The sequence below is a fragment of the Temnothorax longispinosus genome, chromosome 8, assembly GCF_030848805.1.
Source record: "Temnothorax longispinosus isolate EJ_2023e chromosome 8, Tlon_JGU_v1, whole genome shotgun sequence".
In the NCBI taxonomy this organism is placed as follows: domain Eukaryota; kingdom Metazoa; phylum Arthropoda; class Insecta; order Hymenoptera; family Formicidae; genus Temnothorax; species Temnothorax longispinosus.
This window is the reverse complement of record NC_092365.1, coordinates 8,328,156-8,352,292: the sequence shown is the minus strand read 5'-3', so window position 1 is coordinate 8,352,292 and position 24,137 is coordinate 8,328,156. Positions and strand designations below refer to the sequence as shown.

At 44.1% G+C, this 24,137-nt stretch overlaps 3 protein-coding genes and 1 pseudogene across 3 annotated transcripts; 1 reads left to right on the top strand and 3 right to left on the bottom strand.

Moving 5' to 3' along the window:
- Positions 1–3,008: 3,008 nt before the first annotated feature.
- On the bottom strand, positions 3,009–3,665 carry LOC139818222 (interstitial collagenase-like). Its single transcript, XM_071786835.1, has one exon. It carries the CDS (start codon positions 3,663–3,665, stop codon positions 3,009–3,011), a length of 657 nt encoding a protein of 218 aa, XP_071642936.1.
- A 12,904-nt stretch (positions 3,666–16,569) lies between these two features.
- On the bottom strand, positions 16,570–17,374 carry LOC139818221 (uncharacterized; annotated as a pseudogene).
- A 1,904-nt stretch (positions 17,375–19,278) lies between these two features.
- On the bottom strand, positions 19,279–20,156 carry LOC139818220 (uncharacterized). The gene is made up of 2 exons (XM_071786834.1): positions 20,110–20,156; positions 19,279–20,017 (listed from the first exon to the last, which is right to left on the bottom strand). The coding sequence occupies exons 1-2, from the start codon at positions 20,154–20,156 to the stop codon at positions 19,444–19,446; spliced, it is 621 nt and encodes a 206-aa protein (XP_071642935.1). The 3' UTR covers positions 19,279–19,443.
- Positions 20,157–20,947: 791 nt separating this feature from the next.
- On the top strand, positions 20,948–22,217 carry LOC139818078 (uncharacterized). Its single transcript, XM_071786503.1, has one exon. The coding sequence runs from the start codon at positions 21,071–21,073 to the stop codon at positions 22,199–22,201; it is 1,131 nt and encodes a 376-aa protein (XP_071642604.1). The 5' UTR covers positions 20,948–21,070; the 3' UTR covers positions 22,202–22,217.
- The last annotated feature ends 1,920 nt before the right edge of the window (positions 22,218–24,137 follow it).

The window sequence follows — 24,137 nt, the reverse complement described above, 5'->3', positions numbered from 1 at the left end:
GTGGCAGGCCGACATGGTCGAGATGCGTCCCTACGCGCGACACAACAAGGGTTACTATTACATACTAACGGTTATCGATGTGTTGAGCAAGTACGCGTGGGCGTTACCGCTCAAGAGCAAAAGCGGAAGCGAAGTAGCCGCGGCCCTGTCGAGGATATTTCGCGAGGACGCGCGATATCCGAGGAATCTGCAAACGGACAAGGGAAAGGAGTTCTACAACGCTAACGTGCGAGAGATTATGAAAAAACGCGATATAAATCACTACTCGACGTACTCGGTGATGAAGGCGTCGGTGGTGGAGAGATTCAATCGCACGCTGAAGAACGACATGTGGAAACTCTTCACGCTCAACGGATCGTACGCGTGGGTCGAGGCGCTGCCGCGTCTGCTGACGAATTACAACCACCGCAGGCATAGAACGATCGGGATGCGACCGGTGGACGTGACACCCGCCGTCGCCAAGAGACTCTTGTCCACGATGTACAGTCGCGCAAAGATCGCCGCTCCGAGTAGATTCAGGGTGAACGATCCGGTGCGGGTGAGCAAATTCAAGACGCTGTTCGAAAATGGCTACATCCCCAACTGGACTACCGAGATCTTCCGTGTCGCTAAAGTACAACGTACCAATCCTGTGACGTATCTGTTGAAAGACTACCGCGGGGAATCGATAGCCGGAGGATTTTACGAGCATGAGTTGCTGCGAGTTTCCGACCCCGACGTTTATCTCGTGGAGAAAGTGTTGCGCAGGCGAGGCGACGACGTATACGTGAAGTGGTTAGGAATGAACAGTTCGCATAACTCATGGATAAATAAAACGGCGGTGTTATAGTTTCTATACATATTTGTGGTGTATTCACGGTGCTCCTACATTGTTAGCTTGGCCTTGTAATCATGTGATTCGGGAATGATTTCCCCAAATGCCGCGATATTGCCAGAGTGAGAACACGAGGGCAGAGTCAGTCGACGGCCGACGCTCCCGTGTAACGTGCGGGCACGGTACGCATTGTAAGCAGAGCTGGATTACTTAATAATAAATCATCATATAGTTTATCATATAGTTTTGTTATACGACCCCGACCACCTCGCAGGACATAACAATTTTGGACATATTGTTTTTTTGTTCGCCTTAATGTAAACTTATGTGTATTTCAAAAACAAAATATATGTTTTATTATTCTCTAACCTTTGCTGTCATACTTCTTCCTTTATCCGTATGTGATTCTATTGGAGAGGAGGAGAAAAAAAATAATCGAACGAGGTTCCATAGGGGGGGTTTTTTCTCTCTTTATTTTTTTTAATAATAATAATAATATGTGATTACAATAATTTTTCAGTATTCCCGAAGCACAGAGCGACTAACTCGCAGTCAACGATGTCATTGCGATCGAAGAATTCGCTCTCGCGTATCGCTCTTGGGACGTTCGCGGGATCCGTCACGGTGGCCGCAATAGCAACGAAGCGCGTCAGCTTCGCGTCGATCGTGTTGATAATCGCGCGCAACGAATTCACGAGGCTGTTGACGCAAAGTTCTAGGTCGAACATGAGGAGCACGGTGTTCGTCGACACGATCATACGAGTCGTGGACGTTTCCAGGCGTCGACAGAGTGTTAATCTTGCTAAATCCTAAATTTCAGTTTTCCGTTTTCGAAGCACATCGGTGGTGGAGCGCGCTCGTTCTTTCCGCGCTGTAGATGGGACAACACCGCGCGTTTACGATCGATAAATTCCTTCCACGTTTCAGGCGAGAGTGAGATCTCCTTGCCGTGACAATCTCCTATGACGATGTATATGTAACACGGGAGTACGGCTGTGATACCGACGTCTATGAATTTGTACCCCGTCTTAGTTAATAGGTATCTTCTTTCCAGAATTCTCACCGGATGACGTTCGGCGTCACGTTTCGATGTACTGACGTCGTCGTTGCTGTAACTGAAAATAATAAAAAAAAATTATTGTTATATCGTAGGCGAGCGATACGGGATCGTCGCGAACTCACCACATGTTTTTCCAGCAGTCAACGTTGCCCCGATTCGAAAACGGAATCTCTAATTCCGTCGATTGCTCTTCTTCTTCTTTTCGCGTTATCGACGCCGTTCTCGAGATCGTCGTCGGATTGGCGCTGTTCGAAATACGGGGCGTGTAACGTCGAACACATTTCTCTCTCTCTCTTTCTCTCTCTCTTTTTTTCTCCGTTGTCGCGGTGCAGTTGGCGGATCACGCGAGAATGAGTCGTTCGAAGAAAGTTGAGGCGAAATATATTTTAAGAAATAAATTACGATTCCCCCTCCTTTCATTAACATTCTCAGGAGTGATATGTAAAGGAGGGGATACGTCGAATCGTTCTATTCTTCCTCTTCTCTATTCGACGTCTCCCTCGCGTCAATTCGAATGAATCGACTCAATAGATCTCGCAGTTGCATCATCAGTCCCTGTCTCGGGCAGGTAATACCAAAGACCCCAAGATCAAATTTGCCGGATGCCGTTACGGTTTTCGTAAATTCGTTGAATCTGTAGAATCGGTTTTTACTGATAAAGTACAGATTACCGTCGATGTATCGAAAGGCCGACGATACGCTGTGAGGAATTCCCGGAAATATCATGTCGATGTGGTAGTACTTAACGATATTCATCGAACAATCGTCTATCTCGCCCACAACATTATCGTCGTATATAACGAAGGTTCGTCCTTCGTTCGTGTTCAGCACGGCGTTGACCTTCCTGGCGGTATCGGGAATTCCGAGATCTGTATAAGATCTCGGCCAAGTTGAAACTAGCGTTAGACGCGGATAAGTGATCGTGTAACTCATATTGCCCGCGAACAGCATGATATTGCCCGAGGGCGTCTGATACGCGGCCGTCAGACGTGTGAAATTCTTAGGAAGAAATTTCATGTAGTCCGTCAATAGCAAGGATTTCTTGTACGTTTTCCCGTCTATATTGATTGACCACATGTATCGTTCGTGCGAGATGTACAATCGACCGTTCGTTATCAATACGGTATCCACGTTTCACAAGGTGCACAGATTCATCTCGACGTCTTTCGTAGTCGTCGTTGCTATTGTCGTCGTCGTTGTGGTAGTCGTCGGTGTCGTCGTCGTTATTACTTTTGGAACTTTAGCGTTTTCTTTAGCGCCGTACAGGTGTTGAATGAAAAGAACGTCCTCTAGAGTAAGTTGAACGGGGAATGTCTTCTCAGGCACGAAAGCGAACATCACCGAATCTTCGCGGAAGGTGTGCGGCAAGCCTAAAGCGTGACCGATCTCGTGCGTCAACGTCTGAAGTAAATTGTATGTCCCCGGGGGATTCTTAGTCAGCTGTATGTGCCACGTCTCCGCTTTGTCTACGTGCACCTCCGAGACGAAATTGGGGTCTCCGGTGGGAAAGAACGCGTGAGCGACATCTCCGTTAGGACCTCTGAACGCAGACGAACACGGTTCGTTTCGTCGGGAGTATAGCATAGCGTGACGCCCCTCACGAAACGATATCAAAATATCGTGATTCAGCGAATCGCGCTCGAACGTCAATGACGAATTCGCTGCCCACAGATCGAACGCGGCTCGGGTCGTTTTCAAGATTATGTCGTTGGCTAGATGAAAGTTCCATTTGAGATGTTTCCTCGGCCATTTGTCCGAAAGCGGAGCAAACGTGCGCTCCGAAATCCGCATCGCGGTTTACCCATTCGATTCAGCGTCTCTTCGTTTAATTCGCCGTCGCCTGGTAGTCGATAGAATTCTTGAAACAGTGAGACTCGATGTAACTCCTGCGTAGTGTTGTAGGACGATGAAAATCGCTGTGCACCGCTGTTATCTAGATACCCATATTTTTGCAGAAAACTGATCGCAATCTCATTTTCACTCAATTTACAATTTACCGCGACGACGATAATAATCGCGCACGTAATTACGCGCGCGAGCGACATTGTCGAGAGATAACGATACGTTTCCCACCTCGACCCCTTGACCCCTCGAGAAGCGATAAGCGTCACCGCCCGATCGAAGCGCGAGTGACCGACGTAACGAGCGATGCGTTCCTTTTTTTCAGCGATCGCGACGCGGGTGGGAGGTCTCGGTAAAGGTATTAATTTGTGAAAGGCTGAAAATGAGCGTCGACAAGGCGAACGTGACGATTTCGCTTTGACGTTAGCGCCAATGATGAAGTTGCATTTGTATAATATCCACCATCGTCCCAGTACAATGACACATAGACTTAAAAAAAAACATTATTAAGAAGTACATATTCGCAATATATTATATATATTTAAACGCAGCGTAATATCTTCAAGTAATAATATTTCATGATACATATATAAATACAAGATATTAATTCTGAAGATTCGGTATTTGATATCGCGACGCGGGTGAGAGGTCATTCGGAAATTGATATTGCTTACACGATTGGTGGGCGGAACGTCGCGCGCGTCTCGACATTCTGTAACGCTTTTTATTGTATTATAAAAATGAGACAGCCGTGTTGTATTAAGATAATGTATTTTTTTTCTACATATTACATTTTTTTTGTAGAGTAGTGGGCGGTTCCACTAGGGGCCTCTGACGGCTCGCGGTATGATGTACCTCTGTAATAAAAAAAAAAGTTGAATAAACGTGTATCTTGATAAAAGAATATAATAAGTCTTCTTTCAAAAACATTATTAAGACGTACATATTCGCAATATATTTAAACGCTGCTCCGGCCGCTTTCATGTATGACGTTCCTCGTTTCCTTCGTAACCCCGGGAATCTTCCTCAAATCGTCCGCCGCTTAATCCAATAACTGACGCACTAATAGTCGCTTGCGATCCGTACGCGACAAAGTGGTCAGGATCTGAGATCGCAATTTCGCGTATTTCCACCAATCACGTCTCTCCTTGTTCGCGATATCCTTGATGTCGTAGACGTCCAGACGGATCAACTGTGATCTGATCTCCCCGGGCGACTTCACGGTAAGCATCCGTCGATCTTTCATCTTCGATATATGCTGCGGAATACGATCGAGATCGCGACCAGACTCTGTCAGGTCAAACAACGCGTCGAGCCCGCCGCCGCCGCTGCATCCTGCCTCCTCCTCTTCCTCGTCTCGCTTCTCCACGCTGTACGAATGATCCGTCGAAACCGCGGCGGGGATATCCCTTCCCGCACCGACGGGTAAACTTGTGACGTATCTGTTGTGATAATTGATCCATTCGTAAAAGGTATCTTGTGTCATTAGATCACTCACTAATGATGAATACAACTTCGACGGAAGTCGATCACGAATGAAATTATACATTTCATTCACGGAACAGGTAGGACTCTTAGGACCTTCCTTCAGCCACAATTTATGGAGCTCTGGCAGCACGCTCTTTATGTTGCTGCCCTCGCGCATACGACGTACGTCGCAATCGGTTCGCTTCTGATTCATAGTCGTCAGGTACTTCGAGACGCTTGCGAGCAACAGTCTCAAATTCTGCGACGCCGAACATTCAGGATTCCAAATTTCGCGCAGCAGATCGAGCAAAGCGAAACTGACCGACTCGACATCCGTCGAGGTGCGTTCGACTTCTACGACCTGATCCTCGAACGGCTCGTCCAACAACGACATTAGAGCCTCCTTATCTTTCATTTGACTCTCCATGGCACTATTTCTCTCCATACAGATGTACCGCGCGAACTACGAGCATCAACGTTCTCGCACCTTCACAAACTTCAAACTGACGTTTGCGCGAAGATTCGCGTTGTCTCGCCCTTATCGCTCGGCGAATGTCAATAGGTCAGAATTCGCGTTCTTCCCGCGCTTATATAGCGCCCGATAACGATTCGACGGCGGATGTACGGGGTCAATAGGGCAGCAGATAACTCTGGAAATAGCTTTGAGAGATAACCGCGATCACGCAAACGGAGACGATCTCCGACGATGACGACGAAATGTCGCGTACGTTGTTGAAATTGTTTCTGTCCGTACGATTATTGCAATGTAGATTTCAGTAATTATTATTAAAAATAGAACCTTCGCAAACTTCAAACTGACAATATAATTGCGCGAGAAAATTCGCGTTGCCTCGCGCTTATCGCTCGACGGATGTCAATAGGGCAGCAGATAACTCTGGAAATAGCTTTGAGAGATAACCGCGATCACGCAAACGGAGACGATCTCCGACGACGACGACGAAATGTCGCGTACGTTGAAATTGTTTCTGTCCGTACGATTATTGCAATGTAGATTTCAGTAATTATTAAAATAGAAATAAACACGATGCGATCTAATATCTTGCATTTATATATGTATCCATGAAATATTAATATTACTTGCGAATATGTACTTCTTAATAATGTTTTGAAGATCTCAAATAACGTTGTCTGACAAAGGGTTAATAAATATTAAAATAGAAATAAACACGATGCGTGCGCGGTTGAAAATATCGATGACGCGGAAGCGTCCGCAGTCCGCATTGCAAGTCGAGGCGCGAAAGATCTCCGACGACGACGACGACGACGATCGATTGCCGTGGGCCTTCGATCGATTACTGATGCACCGCCGTCGCGACGGGGGATCCATCCGCGGAGAGGCGCCTCGGTCGCGCGAGAGAAAATTCGGAGTGGCCCGCTCCCTCGCGCCGCGCCGCGCGAGAGTGGTGGCGCCCCTCGCTGCCCCCCACTATCTCGGGTTAGAAAAGCAGCGGCGGGGCGGCCCCCGTCTGCCGACGCCATCCCCTCGCCCACCGCTTACGGCGGCCCCCACGCGTTCCGCTTCCTGTCCCCGACCCGCCGTCAAGTGCGCCCGGTTTCGAATCCCCTATAGTATGGCTACTTACCAGTTGCGACATATGGACTCGAAACAATCACTCTCACAGCGAACAGCGCAAACCGACTAAGAATCTGTCAGAGGGCAATGGAGCGAGTAATGCTGAAAATCAGCCTGAGGGATAAAATCCGAAACGAAGAGATAAGGAAAAGAACAGGAGTTGCCGACGTGGTTGAACGAGCAAGTAGACAAAAGTGGCAATGGGCGGGACATGTTGCGAGAAGCAACACCAAATGGATTAAGGTCCTGATGCAATGGAGATTAAGAGAGTCCAAAAAAAGCATTGGCCGACCACAAACGAGATGGCGAGATGACATCCAACGCCACGCAGGAAAGAGGTGGATGCAGACAGCACAGGAGAGAAAGACATGAAAGGGAATGGAAGAGGCCTACCCTTATAAAAATGTGCCCTTGAGTGCTCAATGGCGGTCAGTGGGAATGTATGGTTGCCCTACAGTTGCAATGCGAATTATATGGAAAAGTTAATGGAAAATATTGAGTGGCAATAAGATGAATGGAAACGCAATGGCAAGATTCGAATGACAACTTTTTCCATACAGGCGTAATGGAAACTGCTAATGGCTTACGAAGGTTAAAACTTGTGTATGGAACTTGCAATGCGAATTATATGGAAAAGTTAATGGAAAATATTGAGTGGCAATAAGATGAATGGAAACACAATGGCAAGATTCGAATGACAACCTTTTCCATACAGGCGTAATGGAAACTGCCAATGACTCATGAAGGATAAAATTTGTATGGAATTTTTCTACCTTCAGCTAATTTGTTTGGTGTGAATTGTAATGGAAATTTGTCAATGGTAAATGTGGCGGTTCGCGCCACCAGTGGTACATGCATCATCATCACGCCCGCGCGGTAACTGTATTACCGGCAGTTCGCATCGACGGCGCTAGGCGTCGCATCGTTCATGCATTCTCTCAAATTCAAGGTTCGGGACGGACTGGTATATGTATGAGACCCCCTACGGGACACCGAGGCAGATATTTTCAGGCGCTAGTCGCCTAAGGCAAGAGCTCCTATTAGATTGTCTGTTGAACCAAAGGCAATGGGAAATGAAGGCATTTATATTAAAGACAAAATAGTACCATTTATTAAAATGCCATTGAATTCTTATTGTTTCAGACGCAATGGAAATAAAGGCATTTTTGCCAAAGATAAAAATTTCCACACAAAATTCCATTGGTATTGCCAGTGTTAATACCAATGGCAATGCTAATGGCAATACCAATGGCAATACCAACGGCAAAACCAGTGGCAATACCAATAGCAATACCAATGGGATTTTGTGTGGAACTTTTTATCTTTGGCAAAAATGCCTTCATTTCCATTGCGTCTGGAACAATGGGAATTCAATGGCATTTTTTAATGGCAATGAAGGGCACATTTTTATAAGGGTATGTCCAGGAGTGGATGAAAACAGGCTAGAGAAGAAGAAGAATATAATAATAAACTTAATAAAAAAATTGATTGTGGAGCTATCACGGATGGAAATTATAAAATTGAAATACACATTTTAAATTTTAATTTAAACAAATATTTACAAAAAAAAATTTAAAAAAGGAGATAAAATAAAAGTTGTTAAAAATGTACAAAATACAGGTATTATTATTGTATAATAAGTCTGATTATCAGATTGTCTGATAATAAACTTATTAACTACTAAAATGATTGTAAAAAAATAGAAAACTCTGTTATTTAATCTAAGACTATTTACATAAAACAGATATTGCTACATTTATTATCGGACATCCTACGTTTGTCTTTAAGTCTTTCTTAAGTATTATTATTATTTTAATTTTTACAGCTGATCCTCCATATTTAATAGTAACATGTATTGAGGATATTAAAAAATTGGGAGGACGTATGTTTTTAGGGCAATTGGTAAAGAGGATACAAACCCCTAAGAAAAGAAAACTGGATAATAATTTATTACAGCAGGTATAATTCTAAAAAATATTAAGTTTCTGTCTACTGGCTACTTCTATCCTTGTTTGATTTGATCATATCAGAAGCGTGAAATCGCATGCCAGTCGCGTGGGCGACGCGCGAAACTCGCTATTCGTCGCGGGTCGCGGGGAGTCCCCTCGGGTATCCCTACCGACCCCCGCGAAGATCGCATAAATAGGATGAAGCGATCGACACTGGAATCAATAATCCCTCGATTATTAGAAGCGTTAAGAGGACGATATGGCAGTACGATACACAAACGAAGAATATTACGACATGCTGATGGCACTTGGCGAGTGTCACGGGCAGTATTACGTAGCTGCAAGACGGTACGCCGAATTGTATCCAAATCGAGCAAGACATCCGTCGGCTCCCGTCATACTTCGAGCAGCTCAAAGATTATACGAGACTGGCAATGTCCTTCCGAACATGCACGAGATTGGGAGAGATCGCGAGGCGAGAGATTTGCGGGACATGGAGCAAGTTGTACGTGTTTTCGAGCTTAATCCTGAAACGAGTATTCGGGAGGTTGCTCGAGAGCATAATCTATCCTATGGAACTGTAAAAAGAGTACTCAAAGAAGAAAAGTTGCACGCATTTCACTACACACGCGTGCAACATTTGGAACCAGGAGATCATCATGCAAGAAGAACGTTTTGCGAAGATTTTCTGAGAAAAGTAGATCGAGATCCCAGATTCTCATCTCGTATGATATTCAGCGATGAATCATTCTTCACACAAGAAGGGCATTTTAATTCGCATAATATGCATTTTTGGAGCGATGAAAATCCCACAGTTACGCGACCCAGAAGCTTCCAAACTCGCTGGAAAATAAATCTGTGGGCTAGAATAATGGGAACTCAAATACTTTGTCCGATTGTTCTTCCGGATATTTTAACTGGCCAAACATACTTGGAACTTTTAAGAGATAATCTACCAGATTTCTTAGAAGAAGTTCCATTATTAGAGAGAAACAAGATTGTGTTTCAACAAGACGGTGCTGGGCCACACAACGCCAGAATTGTAACAAATTACTTGAATGAGCACTTTTCTGGACGCTGGATGGGTCGGTACAGTCCGATACGTTGGCCCGCAAGATCTCCGGATTTCAATCCTTTAGATTTTTTTTTATGGGGATATTGTAAGGAAAAAGTTTATAAAACGCTTCCCCAGGATGTCGACGATTTAGATACAAGATTGCGACATGCTATTTGGGCCATCGACGAAGAAATGATGAAGAACGTCAAAAGAAATTTATTAAAACGCCTGAGAGCTTGCGTTAGAATGGATGGTGGTCATTTTGAGCACCTGTTATAAAATTTTTTCGACTTCAAACCAATCCGCTTTTCTTAGAGCGACCAAAGATAATCCGCTCTTTTCAGAGCGACCAACACATTTCTACGTAGAATATCTTGTAATTGCAGCATTAGCTACACGTTTTTGTAAGTACCGCGGAGGTTTTAGTCAAACACAAAACACGTGTCTTGCGCCAATCACGCGTAAAGCTCCTTGCACAATAGGCGATAGCGATAGCGATAGCGACAGCGACAAAAGTGCCAACAAAGCTGTAGCTACAGCTTTGTCGGCACCTTTGTCGGCACTTTTGTCGCTGTCGCTATCGCTATCGCTATCGCCTATTGTGCAAGGGGGTTAATGGAGATGCAATCGAACGCAGTGTGAATCCTCCATAATGTCACATGTTTACGTTCGGCAGCGCTAGTACCAACATGACCTGTTGACTGCTTGTTGTCGTCGAGAAGTATCCGCATCGAGCATCGTGTAATAGGATTAACGTGCGCTGTACAGCTAAGCGTTGATTACGTGATACAAGTGTTGATTACGTGATACAATTAACAAAAAAAGGAAAACTTCTACTTAATTACTGTAATGTAATCAAGTAAGAAGTTTTCCTTTTACTGTCATGTGATTGTGCGTAATGTGTTTCTTTCTTCGAGTAATTCTCAGTCATCGAACAATTAATCGGTAGTAATTAACAGTGATAAACCGGTAGATTTGTTTATTAATCTTATCGGTCAAGTGCGTAAGTAAATCCGTGAATGTGTCGATACGTGATACAATTTGTCAAAGAAAAAACTTCTCGCTTATTACTCGGTGTGTCTCTCGCACATGGGAACGTCTCATTGATATCAACGGTCATGAAGCAAATATTCATCAGCAGTATGAAGACATCAAATCTCTGCAAGGTAAGAATGAATGATACTACGTTTACGCGAGCGTTACTTTTGTAGTAACGATTTGTACTTACGATAATTCACTCGTTTACGCGGAGTAAATTATCGTAAGTTACTACAGAAGTAACGCTCGCGTAAACGTAGTATGAGTGAGTAATTTGTGTGTGTGTGTGTGTGTGTGTGTGTGTCTGTGTGCGTGTGTGTGCGTGTGTGTGCGCGTGTGTGTGTGTGTGTGTGTGTGTGTGTGTGTGTGTGTGTGTGTGTGTGTGTGTGTGTGTGTGTGTGTGTGTGTGTGTGTGTGTGTGTGTGTACGCGTACATCCATCGCTTGTAGCAAGCACCGAGCACCGATCGCAACGAGCACCCCACATAATCACCCGCGTCGGACGGTGAGTCGCGCCGCCCCTGCCTACCTTCCGTACTCGTTCCGTGATTCGCTGACTATTTCTTGTAATAACTCAAAAACTGAGCTTCGGACAAAATTTTGGTAATGGAAAAATCGTCTCAAAATTAAGTCTGGAATACGACATTTTAAGGACAAACGATAGTTTCGGATCACCCTGTATATTGCTGCGCCCGTGCTGAAACACCAGTTGCGTGCTGAACTTCGTTCACGAGTAGCTTCAAGCCGAAGCGCGTCCTTTGACAACGGGACATATAGATTGATTGATTTATTATCACCTGTCAGATTTTTCTGGAGATTCGAACCGTTCGGACCTGTTCTTCAAACTTTCTCTATATTTCCTAAATAAACCTGAGTTTTTCCTTTTATAAGTTGCTTCCTTTCTTTTGCGAATCCGGGAGTGCGCGGCGCGAACGCAAGTGCTTGAGATTAGCGGAGCGCAGCGCAACAATATATACATTTAATTGTATCTTTCAAATATTTATCAATAAAACTTACTGACACGCTCAGAAGTATTTAAAATATCTTTAAATTCAATTTCTTGAGGATTATTATTAAGTATATTGGAAGGATTATATTTTCCTGATATTGTTAAAACAGTATTGCCTCTAACATGTAATTCAAATAAAACATTTCCATTATTATAATTGCTATTAGTAGATAGTAATTTGACAGATCTAACTCCGAGGGGGGTGCTCCGAGGGGGGGAGCGGGGCGGGGGAGACTCGAGGGCGAGGGGGTCCGCGGGGGGGTAGGTATCAGCGTTTTAGGCCAAGGGCGGAGGGAAGAGGTATCCGCGTTCTAGGGCAAGGGGGTGTCGGGGGGGATCGGCGAGCGTGTCGAGACATGTTGTTTATTAAATATTAATGAACATATCGTTGACAAGGGGTACCGCCGCACAGTGGAGCGAACGCCTCATTTTTCGGTCATTTGCTTATAACTTCTACATTTTTCAATGAAATGACTTGAAACTTAACATAAATAATGTACGTGTTCGAGAGCACGCGGTTGCGCGAGATAGCGCGAGGTAACAGGACGACCACAGAAGCAAGGAAAGAGGCAGCAAGTACACAAAATAATAAAGTTTATAATGTTCCAAAAAATAAGATATATACAGTTATTTACAGGTGAAGAGCCGTGAGCGCGCACAGACTTGAACACGGCAAAAGCAGCGAGCGGTTAAGCAAACGCGAAAATGCGGATGGCGAAACGAGAAGCGGTTTAAGCGGTATAAAGCGGTGTACTAGCGGTGATCTACGAACGAGAATCGATCCCGCGCCGAGGCGGCGGTCGTTTTATCACCTCCGAGGCGAAACTCCCTCCAGACAAATTTCAACGAATTTCGGGAGAGTGATTGGCCGTCGGAGCCCTACGTCATCGCGCTGACGTCACTGTTCGCACGTGACGATCTGCGGATCGTTACTTGTTTGCGCTCGCTTTTGTTTATAGCATGGACCTTTCTATTGTGTAGCTTGACTTTGTTTGTTCACTCGGTCAGCTGTGGCAATGTTTTGCGAGCGATTAGCGAACTTTCTAGAATATGAGCGAAAGAAAGATCCATGCTATACTGACAACTTTAATATTGAAGAGGCGATTTGCAATGCGGTTAAAACGACACGGTGGAAATTGAATTTCGTCGACCGCCCTCCCTGCATGCATACGTGTTGCGAGCAATTTATAACATCTGGCCTTATGCCTTGAATTGCTGTAATGACGCGATTTTCCGTACCGACTTGCACGATCTCGAACAGTACGATTATTATACATTTAGTGTATAAAATCAAAATTATTTAATTAACATTTTTTCATAAAGCGCATAAATAATTTTTTAATTTTTTAAATACTTTTTAGTTTTTTTTAAATCGGTTTTATTTTAAAAAAATTTTTATTTTATACTTATTTAGTGCTTCATTAAATTAATATAAATAATTGTTATTGCATATTTCCTTACTGCTCCGTACCTTGATGTTTTAGCGCGATATTTTATGTACTAAAATCTTCCTGGAGAATTGCTCTATAGGACAGTGAAAACCGCATTTAAATCCGTCCAGTAGTTTTAAAGAAAATCGTAGACATACATACATATACATACACGCCGAATATAGAACCTCCATTTTTTGAAGTCGTACTTAATGCAATCCCTATCAATCAAATCTGTTCCATTTTCAATTTCTTCACAGAATTGTCTAATCTTTTTGACATTTCGGGATGTCTCTGGATAAAATTATATATAAATAGCGCGTCATCGGATTTTAACTTTTTCCGAACAATAAAATCAGTCATTTCCGGATTATTCCGTACTTCCTCAGTTCTCTTTCTTTTATGTCGTTCGGAACATTCTACAAAACTCTTTGATCTATTAAAAAGCATACGCGTACGTGAAGAAGTAGGAATTAAATTCAGTACTTCGTTCGGAAAAAAAAATTCACAATTTAACCAACTTTCATGCTTTGTAATAAATGTGTAGTACTGTACGAGCTAGCTACCCATTTTGACTTCAAATTCTTCGTGAAAATCATGATTTTTCTTTTCAATGCTTTCAACGCGACTTTGGGTAATTCAGTATTAATACATGATGTTATGTGGCTTATTAAAGCCTGATAATTTGATAAATCCAGATTATTTGCACGCATACAATTAAAAAGTTGACGATTTGTTCGAAAATTTTCCATTTTACGAGCGTGTTAAAGTATAATTTTCTATATGTTATATATATTCTATATATTTTTCACTGTATCCTGAAAAGGACGCAAAGTGAATTGTATAAAGCAAAACTTTCAAAATCAAAGTCTTTAATCGACTACTGATCGAGAAAGACTGACGAAAAGTTCTTATTTTCGCTGTTTTTATTTCCTCCCTCTCCCCTCCCTTCCCCCTCGAGGAGAACAATATTTTTAATATTTTTAACAAAACTTTCGCATTGTCAACAGCAAACGGCTCTTAATTAGCCCGCATTCCCTACGATTGGATTTCTAATAGAGCCTCGACTCATCGCTATTATATTAATTGACATAATTAATTGTTATAAAATATGGATGTAATTAATCATTACAAAATAGCAATATTTAAACAAATTATATATCCCCCCTCGTCTTTCTTTTATGAGAAAATAGACATCCATATTCACTCGACATAATCGAACGGGGTCCGCTGAGCTATTCGTGGACGACGTTCGACCATGTCGAGTGAACTTCGACGTCAATTTTCTCATAAAAGCCGGACGTATACGGATAAACAACCATATATGTCCAAAAACTAGACACTTTGCCCTATCAAATGGCGCAGAGCAAACCTTAATCCATTCTAATCCACAAACTTTTTTCCTGTTTGAATATTGAAGTAAGAACTTTTTAATAGTCGAATATGTCGTGTATATTTATTAATATATAATAGTACTCGAATGACATAAAACTAAAATAAATATGTTTTTTGAACCCTAATAAATAAGTTTTGATAGGCATTTAACTCATATTCGCAGTTATGCTTTCGGCAAAGTCTTTAGAAAGTAACCTATCGAATTACTAGAATTTCAGTATTCACGAAAATGTCATATTTTATCAGATTATTTTGAGGAAAGAACAAGGGATAAAATCAATTATAAGTACATTTATTTATAGTTTAGGATACATATTAACATAAAATCTTGTCAAAATTTGAATTATACGTTTTTCATTTTTTCGTCCAATATCCGGTTTTTGATAGATTCGCCCCACTGTGCGCCGAGGGGGGGAAGGGGGAGGTGTCCGCGTTCTACGCTGAGGGTGGTCCGCCGAGGGGGAGAGGTAGGTATCCGCGTTCTAGGTCGAGGGGGACTGCGGGGGGAGGGGGGTAGGTGTCCGCGTTTTCGGCGCGGGGGTATTACAAAGGCTAACGGGCGCCGTTCGGCTGCTGGAATTTTATCGGCGGCGCGTCGCGGGAGGATGGGGGTCCGCGTCCAACGGCCACGTCGATCCGCGTGACGTCACACGGCGCGCTCGCGGCCTCTCTCTTGCTCCCGTTCCTCCACATTGATGTTCTCTCTTGCTCCCGACTTCCTTTGTCTCTCCTTCGTTCGCGCGCGTCTTCTCGTTGGCGTTCTCTTTTCCTCGCGCGCGGTCTCTCTCGCTCCCGTCCCCCGTTCACGTTATTTCCGTTCGCTCGCGCCTTCTCGTTCGCGTTGTCTTTCCCTCGCGCGGTCTCTTTCTCGCTCCCACGTTATTAATTTTTAGGTAAAAAAACAAAAAAGAAAATACCTTAATCTCGACGAGGACGGCCCCCATGGCCGCGGCCCGCCGTCATCCGTCTCAACGCGGCCAATAACACCTGCCGCGGATTTTTCCAGGGTGGTTGGTGGGAGCCACAGCCATCAATTGGAATTGGTCGAACACCTCGTCCGCCAATCTTTCGTCCTCCGCGGTTGGACGATACGCGCGACCCTGCGCGAGGGAGTCGGCGTAAAATTGTGCCCGCCCGCGTCCGAGGGCCGTTGCCCGCCCGCGACCGATAACGAGTGGCAGAGCAGCGTGCCTCTCCTCCTGAATCTCACTATCACTATCACTATCCTCTATAACTTCAAACTCAAAGTTATCAAAATCAAAATCAGAATTGTATAATTCCGCGATACTAATGTTCAGCAGCACCTGCCTGCGTCCGATACCAAGCGTCCGCTGACGCGGGAGACGCAGCGGGCCTCTCCCCCTGATCACCGGCAAAGTCGTTAAAATTAAAATCATTCAAATCTGCAACACTTCCCTTAATTTCACTCGTTTTAACGTATTTAGCCTCGTACAGGGGAAGGTTTGGAGGCATCACAAAATCAAAATAATTTTAAAAAATCACACAAAAAAACAATCACAAAAGCGTCACTAATCCTAAAAAAATATTTCCGGGGCGAAACACGTTTAAGCACGCTTGCGGCCACGACGAGACTAAATTCAACGGCGGTTATAATGGAGGTGGGTAAAAAGTCGCCAGAGAGAAGAGATATAATAACAGTTTATACAACGACGATAAGGGCGAGCGTCGAGGTTCGTTGGAGCATCGGCACCACATAGGCGAGCGTCGCCGTAGCATCGCTTCATAGTTTACAATATACGATACCTTAAATTTCAAGTGGCCCGAGTGGTTCGAGTCGAACGTCGCATATACGGCTCGAATGGAAATGCGTGTGAAGAAATTAAGTTATGATTTATATTAAAAAAAAAATACATTTTTTATTCTTCTTCTTTTACATATTTTTGGTTTTTACGTACTACGGTAGCGCACTAAAAAATAAAGCTGCGAGCTCACAATCGACGAGCTGATGTTTATCGAAGGCATCGCTATCGCGTATTACATTCAATACTTGCGTAGGATCCGTTACAGTGGACGCGATTTTGGAGAATTGCGTGAACTTGACATCGACCGTCTCGACAATTCTACTCAATCGATGGAACATCGCGTCGATGCACAGATCAGGATCGAGCATACGGTGTAACGTCGATTCGGCCATCGTTAAGCGTACGTTTAAAGACTCGAGACGTACGAATTTGACACCGTTAATCGTACAAATTCACAATGTTAGCGGTCCAACGCTTATAAAATCACATTTTTACAGTATCTTTACAGCATCGAAGGAAATTCTGAATGTTCCGTCGTTGTTTGTAGAATTCCTTCCACGTTTCGAGGGACAGTATCAATTCTGTTCCTCGATGATCTCCTACGGCGAACTCCACGTAACTCGGTGGACTCACGTTAACGCCAACTTCAAGGAATTTGTATCCCGTAGCCGTCAACGCGTATCGTCTGCTGAGTATACGAACCGCGCGACGCTTGAACGAAATGCTGTAAAAAATAACGAAATTAGTAATAAAAAACAATACAATTTATAATTTGCAATTTAAAAAAATATAAAGCTTTATAATTTAAGAAAAAAAAAAACAAAAAACTTATTTGTTACATTTGTTTTTGTACGATGGAGTTTCATCATCATCATCATCATCATCGTGAATCGGTACGTAATAATTCATACGTCTACTGCCACTGTTACCGCCGTTGCTTCCTTCAACGGAATACATTCTTTCTCGGTTATGAGAAGTGAACACCGTTCACCCAAGCAATCGATACGAGACTAGTCGTATAAAATTAATCGAATATACGCGGCAACTTCCAAAACTATGATGAAGGAGGGGGAAATTAATGTTTCTGGAACGTGCAATCAGCGCTCTGAAATTTAGGAGAGGGGACTAAGATAAGATGTTTTTTTTTTATTAAGACGTATTCCCCCCCCCCCATTCTTCCTTTCGCATGACATCAACCGCGAAACATGTTCAGACATGTTCGCTGAAACCTGATACCCCCCTCGAAGCTATCGAGTTAGAATTCGTCACGTATACCTACTTATTCTTTAATTTTGTACACTATCGACTAATGGGGGAAAGAAAATAAAACATTGTAAAATTTACACATACATATAAATTTTTCTTTTAAAGATGACAATTCTTTTTGGCGTTTCGACCACCAGTTAAATATTTTTAATACATTTTGCAACGCGCAATTCTTAACGTGTTTCTTACATCGCATAGTATTGGTAGCATCTAGAATATTTAAAGATTCGATATCTTCGTAATCCACATCCAGAGTCTCGGTGTTTAGGTCTTTTCTCGCTTTATTCTCAAGCAGATCCACCAGCCATTCTCGTTTCTGGCATCCCTTGACGTACACGAGAGTCGACATGTCGTCGTCGTCGTTGTCCTCTTCCTCACCGAGCACGGCTGATGTAATTAAACGCTTTACCTTGCTGTACGGCACGTTTCCGTCTTCCCATTATAATCCATGGTGATTGCGAATCAACCAGGAAGGGCACGATTTGTCGGATTTTGTGAGGAGATTCCACGGCATGGGGCATGTAAAGATGTAATGCGCCAGAACGGCCCCGTTTCTCAGCACCACCGCCTCCTTCACGACAAATTTCATCCCGACGACGAAACCTTGCAGGCCGATGAACGTTGGTGCGGACATGAAAAAATATCTCTCTCTTCGATGCGTAAATCGAGAGAAATGACGCGCGTTTCGCGACACTCTGATTTTTATATCCTGTTCCCCTTTTTTTCCCCTCTCATAAATTTGTATCGGGAGTGAAAGGAGAGAAAATATTTACGTCGACGTTGCGGCGAACACTCAGACTATTTTGCGCACCACATTTGTCAACGGGTTGTACTCAATCACGTGGTCGTGTATGATGAGACAGTACGCGGAGGTATTCGGCGGTACGTTCTCCATGCAATCGAATTCTAGTCTGACATCCAGGGTGGCATTTTTGACGGATTCGTTTTGTCGAGAGTAGGTAAGCAACGTTTGTTCTAAGCCATGGGGCAATGAGGGGGGGTAAGGGGCGGGGGAAACCGCGGGCGGGGGGGACCGCGGGCGGGGGGGGACCGCGGCGGGGGGACCGCGAATGGGGGGGACCGCGGGGGAGGAGGGAACCGCGCATTTCGGCGCCGCGGGGGAGGGGGGACCCGCGCGTTTCGGCGCCGCGGGGGAGGGGGAGGGGGGAACCGCGTTTTTCAGGCGTCGCGGGGGAGGGGGAAAGGGGAACCGCGTTTTCCGGCGCCGCGGGGTGAGGGGGTCTGCGTTTTCCGGCGCCGCGGGGTGAGGGGATCCGCGTTTTCCGGCGCCGCGGGGGGACCGCGTTTTCGCCGCGCCGCGGGGGCGAGGGGGGGATCCGCGTTTTCGCCGCGCCGCGGAGCGTTCGCGTTTTCGGGGCGCCGCGGGGCGAGGGGACCCGCGTTCGCGTTTCGCCGCGCCACGGAGTCCGCGTGACGTCACACGGCACGCTCGTGTTATCTCTCCCTCGTAGATGTTTCTTTCCCGTCCCCCATTCGTCTTCTCGTTCGCGCGGTGTCTCGCCCCCGTCCCCCCCCCCGTTTGCGCGAGTCTTCTCGTTCGCGCGGTCTCTTTCCCTCGCACGTTCTCGCTCGCGATCGCGTATCTTTTCTTCGCTAGCGATATTTAATCGTTCAGATTTTCGCGATATTTAATTTTTAATATTACATTTAAGTAAACGATAAACGAAGACAGCTTTATGACAGGAAATGGGATGAACGGTAAATGAAAAGGAAAAACTTTTTAACCATATTATATGCATTTATTTATCATGTAGCGCATTATACACAATAGTATCCAAAGCGTAGGCTAATAATTCGCAATCAATAATCGAATTTTTATCATAAACGTCACGCAAGATTGTAACTGCGTTACATTTATCAGTGATACAATTTTGACGTAAAATTGTTACAAATTGTTTGAATTTTTCACTTACGCCGTGAACATTTTGACATAGTTGAAAATACACATTCTCGACACAATGTTCTAGTTCGAACAGGAAGAGTACAGTTGACGGTTTCATGTACAAGCTGGTGCCGCACGACGTCAATTTTACAATATCTGCGTCACGTATTTTAACAAGCTCCAGATCTCGAAACGTTAGCGATGATGGTGCCGATGACTGCACGATGCGCTGTATATCTGCACGTTTTTCGATGAATGTCACCCACGTTGCATGTAGCAGAATTATCCGATTGCTTCGGTTATCGCCAATAAGTATATTCACAAAGGACATAGGTCCCGCGTTGATTCCAACATCCAAAAATTTATACGCTGTTGATGTCAAGGCAAATCTCCTTCCCAAAATACGTGGCGTGTAGCGGGGTTTATCAAAACTGAAAAAATACAATTATATGTTTATAAAAGTTTTTTTTTGCACAAGTATATATGAAAATTAGCGGTACTTACTCATTGTGCTGTTTCGAACGTTTCGTCCTGAATCGGAACGTAGTAGTTCGCACCGTGAATGTTCATCGTATCTGGAGACTGTTTATTGCGACGTACGCGAACCGTATCGAACTCTCGACTGCGCTCTAGAATCCACGTAAACCATTTATACATACCCAAAACTGCAAATCTTGCAAAAATAGCGCCAATGCACGGCTGCTGCATGGTGACCGCCACCACAATCCACATATACGTTAAATGTGATATCTTTGTCAAGAACATTCGTGATGAGATCACCTCATCGGTCATCAAATATGATTACTTTTCAAGAGCATACGTGTCTCGCGATGATTTCATCGAACACGTGCAAAACTGCAAATTTTGCAATTTCGCATAAGTCAATGGAGCGTTATTGTTTTGAAGAACATGTCGCGACGTGTCTCGCGATGATTTTATCGAACACGTGCAAAACTGCAAAATTTGCAATTTCGCATAATTTAATGGAGCGTTATTGTTTTGAAGAACATGTCGCGACATGTCTCGCGATTTTGCAATTTCGCATAAGTCAATGGAGCGTTATTGTTTTGAAGAACATGTCGCGACGTGTCTCGCGATGATTTTATCGAACACGTGCAAAACTGCAAAATTTGCAATTTCGCATAATTTAATGGAGCGTTATTGTTTTGAAGAACATGTCGCGACATGTCTCGCGATGATTTCATCGAACACGTGCAAAACTGCAAATAGCGCCGATGTACGGCTGCTGCATTGATACAGATCAAATCACCAAAAGTCAATGGCGCGTTTTCGTGAACGTACGTGTCTCACAATGATTTCATCGAACACGTGCAAAACTGTAAATTTTGCAAATAGCGCCGATGTATGGCTGCTGAGATGAAATTAGATATGATAAGCAAACGATGCATCATTAGTAGAATATAAAATGACGAATCTAGGGGATACGCTCAATAGTCGAGAACTGGAAGTCGTGAGTGCAACAAATGGCGTTAGCAAGAGGATCGTGCAATAACATGGAGCAGGAGTTGTTGGAGCAATCCACCCTGTTAAATTCGAGGGAAGACTTTGCCGCGTGGGAGCAACGATGCGACGAGTTTATCGAATCGTTGGAAGAACAAAGCCGAATTAAACGGCCACGATTATCAATCGATCAGTCATCGATCGGTCTCAAACAGTCATTGGTCGCTTGTATCGCAAGACTCGAAGGTTTGAAAGACTCGGTACGTCAACGTTTCGTACATGTGGGTGCGGGATACAGTGCGAGTGAGACAGGACTTAGATGGCGCGAGATAAATACGGCTTTTGAAAGCCGTATATTGACTGGTGCGGTGATAAATTCCAAACACATCGACCCTCGTCAATTTCTTAAAGATGCGGAAGAAATTGTACTCGATCGTGTGCGGAACGTCATGCAACGACATGACAATGTAAAAATTAACACAGTGTTTAATGGTGAATTTGTTGCGGGTGACAAACGCGCGAATAAAAGTATCGCAACGAGAAACTATGAACTCTTTCGTGAGTCCAATCTGCACGAGTGGTACAAGAGACACGTCATCGAGCCTACCTTAGCAAAGCTGGAGGAATTCCAGGAACGTGATAGCGGATGGGCGTTGTCGCGTATACTCAATTTAATGGTAAACGCGAACAAATACAATCCATTGCACGCGGGGTGTTTTGTGGAAATACCGCAAGAAATTAAAAAGAAGAAGGCGGTGATAAACGTGCGATCAATGGACAATGCATGTTTCGCATGGTCAGTGGTGGCTGCTCTGTATCCAGTTGAGGAACACGCATCTCGGAAATCGTCGTATCCACATTACACGTCGGTGCTAGATCTTACGGACATTGAGTTTCCAATGACGTTGAATCAAATTAAAAAATTTGAAAATCACAACAACATCTCCATCAACGTGTACAGCATCGAGAAAAAAAACAAGGGACTTGTTATCTTGCCAATACGTGTTACTGACCGAAAGATGGACAGACACGTAAATCTGCTGTACGTGCATAACGACAACGTTGGACATTTTGCGTGGATCAAGAACCTATCCCGCCTCGTGAGCTCGCAATTGAGCAAGAATACGAACAAAAAATACTTTTGCGATCGGTAAGTACCTATAGTTCTTTTAATAATATATAGAATATTTTGTGTATAAAAAATTTATAATATTTGCGTTTATTTTTTTTTTGCAGATGTTTGCACTACTTCAGCTCCAACGAGAAATTGGCTGCCCACACCGTCGACTGTCAGGAGATGAATGACTGCGCGATCAAGTTACCGAGCGATAACGACAAGTGGTTGGCCTTTAAAAATCACAACAGGAAGGAACGAGTTCCGTTTGTCGTATACGCCGACCTGGAGTGTACCCTGGAGAAAATGGAAGCGGATCCGGAAACGTCCAGGTACACATATCAACATCATCGCGTGTTTAGCATATGGTACTACGTGCGTTGCTCGTACGACGAGTCGTTATCTATGTATCGGTTTCGTCGCGATAAGGATTGCGTCGCGTGGTTCGCCGAGGAGCTAAGACGTTTAGCTCACGACGTAAAAACTATATTGTCCACTAATGTACCCATGGCAGATTTCACGCGAGACGAGTGGGAAAAGTTTAACAGCGCAACGCACTGTCACGTGTGCGAAGAACCGTTCGAGCCAGACGACGTGCGAGTACGCGACCATTGTCACCTGACCGGTCGATACAGAGATCCCGCGCATTCGACGTGCAATCTGAATTATAAAGATTCGCATTGCATTCCCATAGTGTTTCATAATTTATCGGGATACGATGCACATTTTATTATAACTGAAATAGCAACAGCATACGAAGGACATGTAGATTTACTCCCGATCACAAAAGAAAAATATATTTCGTTTACAAAAAACGTTCAAAGCACCGAAGATAAAGATAAGAAAACGTGCGTCAAATTGCGATTTATCGATTCGTACAAGTTTCTCACCGCTAGTCTCGACAAATTGGCATCTTATCTCAGCAAGAATAAACTGCAAATATTGCAACGCGAATTTTGTGAATTATCCGCAGAAAATTTTGATTTGCTGACACGAAAAGGTGTATTTCTCTATGAGTACATTGACTGCGTCGAAAAATTGGAGGACTTGTGTTTACCACCGCGCGACTCGTTTTACAGTTCATTGACAGGTGACACCGTATCCGAGAGCGATTACGCGCACGCCGTCGACGTCTGGCAGCGGTTCTCCATTCGAACGCTCGGTGATTACAGCGATTTATATCTCAAGACCGATGTTTTGCTGTTGGCCGATATCTTTGAAAATTTTCGCGATAGTTGCGTCGCGAGTTATGGACTCGATCCGGCGTATTATTATACTCTACCGGGTTTTACGTGGGATGCTATGTTGAAGCATACACACATCAATTTCAAATTGCTCACCGACATTGACATGGTCATGTTTATCGAACGCGGTATACGCGGCGGTTTGAGTCAATGTTCAAACAGATACGCGCTGGCCAACAACAAGTACATGCAGTCGTACGATCCATCGAAACCGTCGTCGTACCTCATGTATTTTGATGTAAATAACTTATACGGCTGGGCAATGAGTCAACCATTGCCATACGCAGATTTTAAATGGGTCGACGACGTAACCGATTTTAATGTTATGGATGTCGCGTTGGATTCCTCGATAGGCTACATTCTCGAAGTCGACTTGGAGTATCCGCAACATCTTCACGACGCGCACACTGACCTACCGTTCTGTCCGACGCGCGATAAACCACCCGGCAAGCGGCAGGACAAGCTCCTCGCAACATTATACGATAAGAAACGTTATGTAATACATTATCGCAACCTGCAGCAGTGTACTCGTCACGGTCTCCGTATATCAAAAATTCACCGTATACTGAAATTCGCGCAATCTCCATGGCTTCGCGATTATATAGACCTCAATACAAAATTTAGAACGTTGGCCAACAATGATTTCGAGAAAAATTTATACAAATTGATGAACAATGCCGTGTTTGGCAAAACCATGGAGAATGTGCGCAATCACGTTGACGTGCGACTCGT

Coding starts and splice junctions, on each gene's coding strand:
- LOC139818220 (XM_071786834.1), bottom strand. CDS start 20,156: ATGAACATTCACGGTGCGAACTACTACGTTCCGATTCAGGACGAAAC. Junction 20,018..20,109: donor GTTCCGATTCAGGACGAAAC/GTTCGAAACAGC, acceptor GTATTTTTTCAG/TTTTGATAAACCCCGCTACA.
- LOC139818078 (XM_071786503.1), top strand. CDS start 21,071: ATGGCGTTAGCAAGAGGATCGTGCAATAACATGGAGCAGGAGTTGTTG.
- LOC139818222 (XM_071786835.1), bottom strand. CDS start 3,665: ATGCGGATTTCGGAGCGCACGTTTGCTCCGCTTTCGGACAAATGGCCG.